This window comes from Triticum aestivum, chromosome 5B (assembly GCF_018294505.1).
Source record: "Triticum aestivum cultivar Chinese Spring chromosome 5B, IWGSC CS RefSeq v2.1, whole genome shotgun sequence".
Lineage (NCBI taxonomy): Eukaryota > Viridiplantae > Streptophyta > Magnoliopsida > Poales > Poaceae > Triticum > Triticum aestivum.
The window spans coordinates 702,249,482-702,261,376 of record NC_057807.1 but is presented as its reverse complement, the minus strand read 5'-3'; the positions used below and the strand labels follow the sequence as shown (position 1 = coordinate 702,261,376).

Below are 11,895 nucleotides of genomic sequence, written 5' to 3'. Positions count from 1 at the left end.
GCAAAAAAGAAAAATCCCAAATGGATGCCTTTAATGGGCTCATTGTTCTAGCTCCAAAAGTTCGTAGGGGCCAGAAATGACACCAGCTCAAAACATTCTTTGAACTATTGTTGTAATTAAGTGTGGTAGATGCTAGCACACGGCAGTGTTCTCTATTTTTGGCCCTTTTTGTAGATATATTTCTGCATTTACACTTAGAAATTGATTCCATTTCTATTGGGTGATCCACCATACGAATCGCCCTTGTAAATTGAACCGGTTACTATGACGAATTCTAGGGTACTACAAATAAGGCGGTTTTCATAACCCCTAGTTAGAGACGGGACAAAAAATATTGCATCTAGCCTATAAATAAATAAAAGACATCACTGGAAATAGTTTGTGTAGTAGTGTTACCATCTAGCTCTCATTGTTAATACTTGGTATATTGTAAATATTGTATGTCTACATACCATAAACCACTTCAAACTTTGGTTAATTATTATTTTAGATGTTTTCAATGAAAACAATAAAATATTTCTTAAAATTAAGTTTGTAAAGTAGCAGGTGGTGGAAAGGACTGCAATAAAATCCAATTTGGCACAGCTCTAACTCGAAGATCTATGTATGATTTGGAGTAGGATAAACAAAGTAGTCACATAGAAATTTACTTCGGAATAATACTCCACAAAAAATGCCATACTCAATGCCTTCAATGTGCCCATAGCTCTAGAACTGTCAGGTCTCCATGCGTCCGTAGATAAACCTATCCTCAAAAAAAAGGAAAACGTGAAGACCTAACAGAACGAGGGGCTTCTACCAAAATTATTGGGTGTACCTATGGATATCCATGTCCTTCTCTGGCTGCGCCCATGTCTCCAATGTGTCCCGTTTGTTGAACTGTAACGTTGTAGATCTACACACTATATTGATGCTTGTCTCTTAGTCTGTTATAACCAGGTCCTCGAAGTGTGACACCTCATTTTTAATTCTCCACCATGGCACCTCTGCCGTCTATCTCTTGCTCTATGTCGACGACATCATCCTCATCGCGAGTACCACCAGCCTGCTTCAGTCGCTTGACTCCCTTGCCGGTGAGTTCTTCATAAGTGATCTCGGTGATATCCATCACTTTCTTGGGGTAAATGTGCACTGCTCCGCTGCTGGTCTCTTCCTCTCTCAGGAGCAGTATGCGCTTGAGATTTTAGATCGCGCCGGCATGCTTAACTGCAAGCCCATTTCTATCCCTGTCGACACTAGTAGTAAAATATCCGCCACTCATGGGGTGCCCTACTTCGATCCCACACACTATCGCCGTCCTGATCTTTCGTATGCCATGCATGCCCTTATGGATGGTCACTACCAGCTGCTTAAGCGGGTTCTTGGCTAGCTTCGTGGCACCACACACTGTGGGTTTCAGCTCTACCGCTCATCCTCGCATGTTCTCCTTGCTTACAGTGATGCCGACTGAGCCGGCTGTCCTGACACCCGTCGTGCCACCTCGGGCTGCTGCGTGTTCCTCGGCTCCAACCTCGTCTCTTGGTCCTCCAAGCGAGAACACGCCGTGTCCCGATCCAGTACCGAGGCAGAGTACCGCGCGGTCGCTAACTTTGTGGCTGAGTCGTGCTGGCTTCGCCAGTTTCTCATTGAGCTTCATCGCCCTCCTCGCTGAGCTACGATTTTGTACTGTGATAATGTGAGTGCTCACTCCATTTGAAGCTCTTCGACCATGTGAAGCTTTAACGGCCGCAAGTAAAATATAGGGTGGCGAGGTCAAGCCTGTAAGAAACAAGAGATGATTCATTCAGGCGTGATGTTCCCTTGCCGTATATTTATATTGCAATAGATCGATCCACGACCAGAGATCGTTTACAGAACGGACCGATTCCGTCATGGCCATCAAGGCCGTGTACATCATGGACTCCAAGTTCCTAGTAGTAGTCCTATACGTATTCTAACAAGGCCGACGGAGACGTCGATCGTCTGCACTCTCGGCTGGCCCTATATAAAACGCCGGGACGCTCCGCCTCCTCTCGATCACTCATATATAGCACGGCAGCCGAATCTAGGAGAACCTACACCAACAGGCTTGCAGATAGCCAGCACAATGGCGGCGGCGCGAGCGTGCTTGGTCGCGCTCGTTGTGGCTCTTACGTTTCTCTTCATGGAGGGCCGGCCAACGGCAGCCCGGAAGATGTCAGCCGGGAATTTGGTGCAGCGGAGGCTGGAGGTGCGAAGCCTCCTCAGGCGGCTCAATAAGCCTCCTGTCGCAAGCATTCAGGTACATATGTAGTTGTGCCGCCTACTTTCACGTTCGGTTTGCTTGTACGATGGAAGTCTTGCTTCTCTGGTGTTATGCGTTGCTCAGCACACATGCATGTTTAACTGGAGTAGCTTGCATTTATTTGATCCTTGTTTATCATTAGCTTGCGTGTTCATGTAAGTGTTTAGCGTCTCTCAGTCTTACAAACCATGCAGTTGCATGCAAAGAAATCGGGAATGTAGAAGGGATAGAGAAGGATTGGCGTAACACAATGTATATATTATCAAACCTCGAGTGCGAGTATATATTGAGCACAAGAGTTGAAGGGCAAGACACCTCCTAGAGATAAGATGGAAATATTCTATCTAATCCCAGGCAATCTCTAACTACAAAATATATATCTAACATCCCCGCGACCGTAGTGGTAGCTTTGCGAACAACAAAGCGTTGTGGACGGTTAGACTGAACAGAATAGCAGCCGATGGACTGATATCCCCCGCAGTCATAAACGGTAGCACCACAGACGGTGTCGCGTGGCGGACGCATTGACTGTAGAGAAAACCGACGAGTTGCTCAAGCGAGGTGATAGCCCTTTACGCTGGTGTCGATGTAGCCCGAGAGCGTAGGATGATGTACCCTTGGTCGAGGAAGCCGTGCGAGGGACGCCGTGGTCGATGTCGAGTCGGGGTGGCCGGTGTCGAGGTAATCGATGTGGATCGGAAAGAAGAGCGACGGCGGCTAGGTTAGGAGAGTGGCGAAGGTGCTCGAAGTAGGCAAGGCAGAACCCGACAACGTGACGAACACAGGTGCAAACGCTACGTTCTCACGCCAAGGAAGGTGTTGCGGCGCATACCACACAGAAGTCGATGCGCGTGGACAGCGAAGTGGACAACGTGCTACGTCACTACGCCTCGAAGGGGTGATGCAGCGGCAACGCGCGGGTTGGGGCAACGGCGGGGAAGACCTCAGGGCGGCAGCAAGGACCGCATGCCACGGTCACTACGGCCCAATGGGGCGACACAGCAGCCGCCGAGGGTCGGTGCAGCCACCGGGACGGTGGGTGGCGGTGCACCGCGAGCCGCGGCACTATGGCCCAAAGGGGCGATGCAGCGACAACATGCGGGTCGGTGCAACCACGGGAAGAACCATGGTGAGGCGGCGAAGACCGCGTGCCACGCTCTCTAAGGCCTGATGAGGCAACGCAGCGGCAACGGAAAGGTCGGTGCAGCCATGGGGACGACCTGAAGCGAACGACCATGAGACGAAGGTGGACCGCGGGTCGCGGCACTACGACCTGAGTGGCAACGCAGCGGCAGCACGCGGAACAATGCATGCGTAGGAAATACCATGGAACGGCGGTGCTGCAACCGATGGGACGACACAGTAACAATCCATTGCTCGATCGGTGAACATACTCATTGACGATCTTTACGGAATTCGGCACAGACGCGCACAGGTGCGGTTGATCAGGCCGGACGACGTGCGTTTGGCAGCCTGACGCGGCAGAAGCGTGGACGCGTACTCACGCGAGCTGCCTCCAGCACACGGGACGCTGCATGACCAACTAACGTGCATGCACGAACAGCGAGGACCACGGCCGAACCAGCGCACTGACTAGCGACATGCGTGAAGCCCGCTTAGTGTGTAGCCGTAGGCTCGGTTCCGCTCGAAGAAGTGGCGGCGACGGCCTGCGGTGGATGTGCGAGCGGAGTGGCATTAAATCAGCGTCGGACGGAGCGTCGCCTGCCAAACCTCGTCGCACAGTCGAAGATGGCCGGTGTAGTCGCCGTCGAGGGCGGGGTAGAGGCGTGTCCGATTTTTGTTATATTTACTAACATATGAATTTAATCTAATATATTGAACCCTATTCATTTTAACAAAATTAAATGAATACAACGAATAGATATTTTATGCAGTCACCAAAAACAAATCACATTATCCTATTCTATATTATTCATTGTCCATAAGTAGAATGTAGGAAAGATCTAATTTTTTCTAGTTTGTTTGCACTATTATCTATTTTTCCTATCTTGTTACAATAATTAATTCCTAGAAATTAACAGAGCCCGGATGGAGATATCATAGATTGTGTGCATATCAGCGAACAACCTGCATTCGACCATCCTCTCCTCAAGAACCATACTATACAGGTAATACTTGGCACATTTTTCATTTTCATATAACGATTGATTATAAGAAGTTGCAGTGCCCCATAATATCACACTCACGTATCAGGATATCACTCGGTTATTGTCATATTTTCAGATGTGTCCTTCTTACAACCCAAAAGGCATGCAACATCATTCCAATATCACACCCCATCTAATCACCCAAACATGGCATCAAAATGGAAAGTGCCCTGAGCACACCATACCAATACGAAGGACCAAGGAGGAGCATGTCTTGAGGGCCAGTTCAGTTAGGAGGTTTGGCACGAAGATGCCTAGGAGCATACCACTTGTCAATCCAATCAATGACACTAACACACCCAATATATTAAGGGGCCACCAGGTAAAACACCATTTAAGAATATATGATTAATAATCTTCTTCTTAGATTGGTACTATTGTTATTGTCATATTTACACATTTAACTTTGTTTCTCTCCCATTAAGCAGTATGCCGCCGCATCTGCACGGTACGATAAGTGCTACGGGAGCAAAGGCACCTTCAATATGTGGAAACCAGCGATTGCCAGGGCCAATGACTTCAGCTTAACACAGCTTTGGATCACTGCGGGTTCCTACAATGGCAACAACCTCAATACCATTGAAGTAGGATGGCAGGTGAGACCTCAGAGGGAAACGTTAAATCCACCATCATAAAAGATCTATTAAACTCAACCTTTTAGCATTTGTGCATGATATATGTGCTTTGAAAGAGCCAGAGCATAAGAATGAGCTAGACTAGGTTGTCCATTCGTAAAGTTTGTTCTTTCTCATTAGTTGTGCTTGCAACATTTTTTCTAATACCTAAGGACATGTAGACATCTTAAACCGTAAATAACATTTTTATTTCTACATGCCCATTTTATCAATTGATATTATTAAAGAAAACCTGTATTAATATTTAATTATAAAAAAAGGAGTTTACCACACAACTAAATCAATTGGAATATTTAGTAATCACAATTCATGAATTGCTAAGCTTTAGTGAACATGACCTGAAGTAACTGAGATTACTATTTAGGGTTACTATAATGATAGTCAACATATTTAATCTACCTCTTATATTTAATGAATGACATGCCAACGACAATAACAACTTAGGTCAAAGTATATTAATGCTTTATATGGCCAAAAAAAGTAATTATAGATAATATATTATATTCATATTAAATTCCTGTACATATTTACATTGTAACACAAAAACTTTATTTTTTTACATATGCCACTTACCATTCTTTGATAGCGGAAACACAACTTCTCCGTTACCATGGTGTTGGCTAAAATGTTTGCTCATAACACAATCAATAGTGGAGTGCATAATATAATATATTTTTTCTTAACATTTTTTGTTTCAACTAAACACATGGATGAATAAAGTTATAGCGGATTAAACTAGGAAGCCAAAATTTGAACTGATGAAATCATGATGGATGGCTACAACAAGAGCTAACATAACTCAAGCTAAGTTTTCAAATTAGCACATGTAAAACACATAAAGGGCCGGAATGCAAATTGGAAAAGCTATCAATCAAGATGTGAAAAATAGTTTGTAATAGAAGTCTTCTTTATCAGGATAAAATTGCATGGTATATATACAAGATTGTGAAAAAAAAGGATAAGAAATTTGATTAGCCATGGACCTCAAATTTTATCCACGAACATCCAATTCTTCTATATCTTATAAAATACTTAAGTCTCTTATGCCCCTGTGGGAGCATGGGTTCATGGACTCGTGAGGTACATTAGGCGTGTGAAATTATTTTTGACACTATTAAGTGCTATAGGAAAACTATATCATCAATATTATAAAGGAATTTACTAGATATATAAGCATGTATAGCGTGAACATTCAAAAGGACTCAACTAAACAAACAAGCAACCAAAATTCTATGAGCCATCACATGTGTTGAAGGGATAAGATGCAACTATCGAGGGATTGGAATAAAGAATTTGGAGAAAGGACTAAAAAGAGCGAGATTCCATGGGCATTTCCCATATTGGTGCCCTTTTGGCATGGCATCACACTGTATTTAGATAATTGCAATGGAAGGAAGGGAGAAACAAGTTGTCTACAAAGACTTATTCTTGCTTGTTTTTGTTTGCTGTAGCAAATAAACAACCTAAAAACCTCTCTCTCTCTCTCTCTCTCTCTCTCTCTCTCTCTCTCTCTCTCTCTCTCTCTCTCTCTCTCCCTCCGTCTTTGTGTATGTGTGTGTGCGTGTATCAATTATCTCTTCCACCTAATTAATAAATCCCATGTGGTCATGCTTAGACATAGCTATTATACAAGTCAAAAACATTTTGTAATGGTCTAGTCAGTTGTGCCTTATCTTTCATTGTGCCTAATGGCCTTATGCTCTCTACAAATATTGTAGGTTTATCCAAATCTATATGGTGATACCAATACGAGACTCTTCATCTACTGGACCGTAAGATAAACTTCATATTCCATTTTATCTTGATAAATGATAGTATTGAGACCTTTCCTAAGGTTTGGAATAATACTAAAATACTAACTTTCTGTCGTATGGAATATTGTAGCGCGATGCGTATCAAACTACAGGATGTTACAACCTATTATGCTCAGGGTTCATCCAAACAAGCAATCAAATCACAATTGGCGGCAGTATCTCCCCAACATCCACCTATGGTGGCACACAATATGACATCGATATTTTAGTTTGGAAGGTAACGAAATAGAATAAGATTTCCAATCATAATTTTTTTTAGTTGTGTGCGCCTACCAATTCAATCAAAATGGTGAAGCTATAGGGGAAAAGGGGAAATTCACTTATACTTTAATATTCCCCATGATGTGCAGGTTCCCTTACACCGAAATGTTCAAATAGGAGTCTACTAAATATTTTTATTTTATTATATCCCCTAGGATTTAAACTCGAGACCACTTGCTTTGAGTTGCATGCACCGGCAATTTCAATCCAAAAACCGTATGTTCACTTACACTCCAACATTAAGCATGAAATATCAAATTCATGAGTTGGCATAGAGAATCCATGCCAACCTCTTGTTCTTTGGGAAACTATGTTTCCTTATTCTGTTTTGGCTCAATAATGGAGTAGACGTTGTCCCATGCACGTTTAATAATTGTCCACAAATGCAATAATGTCATGCTAGCTATTGAACAAGGGCTCTATCAAGTTACTCCTTACCCAGTTAGTGTTGAGACATATAAATACGAGCCACATACTTAACTAGGGTAAAGCAGGTAAGACATTTTAATATTACATTTATTTGCAATTAACGGTTACACATCTTGTGAATTTTATGGGATGTCTGCACCACCACATGATCCTTGGGTAGCGTAGAAGGGCGTACTTTTACCCTTGATGCATTATTGCATTCCTCGCAAAAGAAAGATGCATGATTGCATGCATCATCAAGAGGACGTCTCGTTGTTGTAGATTCTCCAGTTACATAGATGGTTGAGTCTGTCTCTTTCCAGTTTGATTGGCGGACTCGAGTATTTTAGTGCTCAAATAATTTACCTTGGTTTAGTCTCATGGTTCTTGGAACATATTTTTACAATGCAAGTCTTCTAAATCGCGAATTGATTAAACTACACATCTATAATACATATCATATATGAGCTCACTAACAAAAACACTCATCCCTGTCAGCTCACCCTGGCCTTTAGTGTTCCCTTTTCGGCCTTGATTTTAACACTTACGGAATTTAAACAATATTCCCTCCTCATGTTTAATCATCTGTGTTTTATTCTATAGTAATATAATTTTGCCTTGTAGGACCGAGCAGGGGGTAATTGGTGGCTACAAGTTGGAGGATATAATGTTGGGTATTGGCCATCGTACATCTTCTCTGACTTGGCACATAGTGCCTCCACTATTATGTGGGGTGGCGAGATATTTTCACCTGATGTCGGCCAAACATCCACACATATGGGTAGTGGACACTTTCCAAATGAAGGGTTCGGTAAGGCGAGTCACATCAAGAACATCCAAGTGGTAAATTCATCCAACTGTCTCAATCCTCCAAGTTATGTGGGCTTGATAACTGAGCAGAACAATTGCTATAATGTGCAAAGTGGCAACTATGGCGACTGGGGAACTTACATCTACTATGGTGGCCCTGGGAATAACCCTAACTGCCCATGACGAGTACCACTTTCTATACCTATTATTAAAGGGAGGATGATTTCATGGTTCTTCATCTGTCATCTCTTTACATCCGTTAAATCTGTGTTAACCTTAAAGATTAACGACCGAGATTAAAAGAAACGCACACAGCAATGTTTACGACCACTTCTCCTTTATATACGCAAGGCGTGCGTGAAAAAATTAGAGGAAAAAAATGATTCGTTTTCAGCGGCGGTGCTCGCGTCCCAGCTCGTGGCATCGTGTTCTTCGTCGGGGCTGCTGCTGCGCCGGGTGTCGTCGCAGCTCGGGCATGTTCCACGTGGTGTGGTTCATATCATCATCCATTTTCGCACTGCGCATAGCTGCCACACACCGTGCCACGCTGCCCCTGGCTCTCACCTTCCTGCTAATTGCAAAGGCCTGTGTCGCCGGCATTCTGCGCGAGGACCAGCACCAACGGCGACAGGCATGCATGTCACTGCCGCCTGCGGCGCCGTTGCGCGCACGTACTCGAGTGACTCGTCATGCTCTTGTTGGCACAATAAGCCATCTCCGTGTGGTGGTGACCGGCGTCGGTCACGCCAGTTCTGGTCCCATGGAGAGTGTGGTCGTGCGTGTGTGTGTCTGAGCATGGTCTGACCATTGTACTGGCATAGTCCGACATGTCTATGGCCTCTGAGTGTGTGTGCGTATGTGGCGCGGGGTGTGCATGTGTGCGCACACTTTTTTTTGTGGGGAAATAGAGTGTTTTTATTACTCAATCAATGGACAGTCCGCCTTACAAAGTTCTGGAACAACACCCGGACCCGATCGAATCCACATAGCAGTGCGATTCTCACATCTACCAAAATTAGCTAAAAAATGACTCACAACATTTTGATCACGCTTCACATGTGTGATCTTCGCCTCTCTGCCCTCGTGTAGGGATCTCAAAATAGTATCCACCATCATAGTGTATCTCGAGCGGCCTGCGTGTCCTTGAGACAGTCGGTCTCCAGAACAATCGGCGATAGTAGTGGGGGGTGGTCATGGCGTTCTGTTGGAGCCCGACCGTGTTGATCGCGTCTGTGCGCGACGTGGGCGTGAGCCAGGGCGTGCGGAGCGCACGGGCGTGGAGGAGTGAGGAGCGCGCCATCCTGTGGGATGTTGTATGTGTGGATTTGAGTTCGTGCTTCAAGGAAGAAGCCATTCCTCCGGGGGGTGCTCGTGCGCCGGAACCACCGTGTACTGTTGTACGTGTGGATTCGATTTCGTGCTTGAAGTAAGAAGTCGTTCGTGCGGCGGAACTACCGTGTCCTGTGTCTCCCCCATTCTTTCTTCTTCCGCGGTTCGAGCCAGAGAGAGAGAGAGAGAGAGAGAGAGGAACTAGAGGGAGAGAACTAGGGCTAGGATCCAACTATTGGCATCAGAGTTACCAGGTTCGGGGCCTTGGCGCGCGGTGGCGAGCGCGGCGAGTGTGGAGGACGTCGTGCACGACGAGCGCATGGCAACCGCGACGCACGGCTAGTCCACGGCTGTGCAGGTGATGTCGTGCGACACGGAGGTCGCGGAGGCGAGGATGTCGCAAAGGACCTGCATGGTGGCACCGCGGTAGCGGCGGCTCGGTGCGATGACCATGGAGGCTCAGTGGCGCTGCGCGGCGATGCACGAGACTATGGGCTGCTATAGCGGCAGCGAGCAACGGCTCTTGCCGGAGGCGCGCGACGACGTCATGGCTTAGGGGGTGATTGTTGGCGTAATAAACCATCTTCGTGCGGTGGTGACCAACGTCGGGCGCACAAGGTCTGGTCTGTGGAGAGTGTGGTCGTGTGTGTGTCTGGGCATGGTCTGACCATTGTACAGGCGTAGTGCGACTTGTGTATGGCCAGTGAGGGTGTGATGCATGTGTGGCGCGGGGTGTGCATGTGTGCACACATTTGATGCGTGGTTTAGTTGGCGATAGTAGTGGGGGGGGGGGGGGGTGACCGTGGCCTTCTGTTGGAGACCGGCCGTGTTGATCACCTCTGTGCTCGACGTGGGCGCGAGCCAGGGCGTGCGGAGCGCGCGGGCATGAAGGAGTGGGGAGCGCGGTGTCGTGTGGGATGTTGTACGTGTGGATTTGAGTTCGTGCTTCAAGAAAGAAGCCGTTCGTGCGGGGGGCGTTCGAGTGCTGGAACCACCGTGTCCTCTGTCTCCATCCTTCTTTCTTCTTCCTCGGTTCGAGCCAGTGAGAGAGAGAGCAACCAGAGGGAGAGAGCTAGGGCTAGACTCCAACAATTGGCATCAGCGCAACCAGGTTCGGGGCCGTGGCGCGCGGTGGCGAGGCCGGCGAGCGAGGCGGACATGGAGGCTGCGGCACTCGGCGAGCGCGTGGCAACCGCGACGTGTGGCGAGTCCATGGCTGTGTGGTGTGATGTCGTGTGAGGCAGACATGGAGGCTGCGGTGCAAGGCGAGCGCGTGGCAACCGCGACATGCGGCGAGTCCCCGGCTTTGCGGTCTGATGTCGTGCGCGCGGCAAGCATGGCGGTCGCGGAGTCGAGGAGGTCACAGAGAACCATCATGGTGGCGTAAAGGTTGCGGCGGCTCGGCGCGATGACTGTGGAGGCATAGTGGTGTGGTACGGTGGCGCACGGGACTGTGGGCTGCTAGCTGCAGCGGCAGCGAGCGGCGGCTTGTGCTGGAGGTGCGCGACGATGTCATCGATTACGGGATGATTGTTGGCACAATAAGCCATCTCCGTGTGGAGGTGACCGGCGTCGGGCACGCCAGGTTTGGGCCGTGGAGAGTGTGATCGTGCGTGTTTGTGTCTTGACAAGGTCTGACCATTGTATTGGCATAGTCCGACTTGTGTACGGCCTGTGACTGTGAGTGTGCGTTCGTGTGTTGTGCGGGGTATGCGTGTGTGCGCACACTTGATGCGTGGTTTAGTGAGAAAAGAGATTCTACCATGCACGGGAGATCCCGTGCATGGCTCAGCGGTGCATTCTATTGGAGATTAGAATGCATGCATGTTGGTCCCCACTAAAGTCACATCAATCAGTCACAAATTGTGCCATACGTTAATCACTAGCAACCTCTCTTCTGTATCCCTGACACACAATAATACCTTCCCATTCATATTTTTTCATATAATTTCAAAGCTTCAACCTATTTTATTTTTTGAAGCACAGTTCCAATTGAGTTCCTTGCGATTAGGACTTTGAAACAAGACCTCTGTTGAATATATTTTGAGGGGTTTTAAAATTCATATTCCAGAACATGATGAAACTCTATGAAACATAATAATGCAATCTAGAACACAAAAAATCTGATAAGTTTTCAGTGTATTGACACTGAATGAAACATTATAACAGATAAACAACGGTAAAATAGTATGATTGTTTTTCCTTTT

The 11,895-nt window shown here is 46.6% G+C and overlaps 1 protein-coding gene across 1 annotated transcript; it reads left to right on the top strand.

Moving 5' to 3' along the window:
* The first annotated feature begins 2,025 nt into the window (after positions 1-2,025).
* On the top strand, positions 2,026-8,597 carry LOC123117825 (uncharacterized). Its single transcript, XM_044538500.1, has 7 exons — positions 2,026-2,260; positions 4,306-4,392; positions 4,508-4,753; positions 4,860-5,027; positions 6,785-6,838; positions 6,951-7,097; positions 8,174-8,597. Exons 1-7 carry the CDS (start codon positions 2,087-2,089, stop codon positions 8,540-8,542), a joined length of 1,245 nt encoding a protein of 414 aa, XP_044394435.1. The 5' UTR covers positions 2,026-2,086; the 3' UTR covers positions 8,543-8,597.
* The last annotated feature ends 3,298 nt before the right edge of the window (positions 8,598-11,895 follow it).

Coding starts and splice junctions, on each gene's coding strand:
- LOC123117825 (XM_044538500.1), top strand. CDS start 2,087: ATGGCGGCGGCGCGAGCGTGCTTGGTCGCGCTCGTTGTGGCTCTTACG. Junction 2,261..4,305: donor CTCCTGTCGCAAGCATTCAG/GTACATATGTAG, acceptor AGAAATTAACAG/AGCCCGGATGGAGATATCAT. Junction 7,098..8,173: donor TCGATATTTTAGTTTGGAAG/GTAACGAAATAG, acceptor TTTGCCTTGTAG/GACCGAGCAGGGGGTAATTG.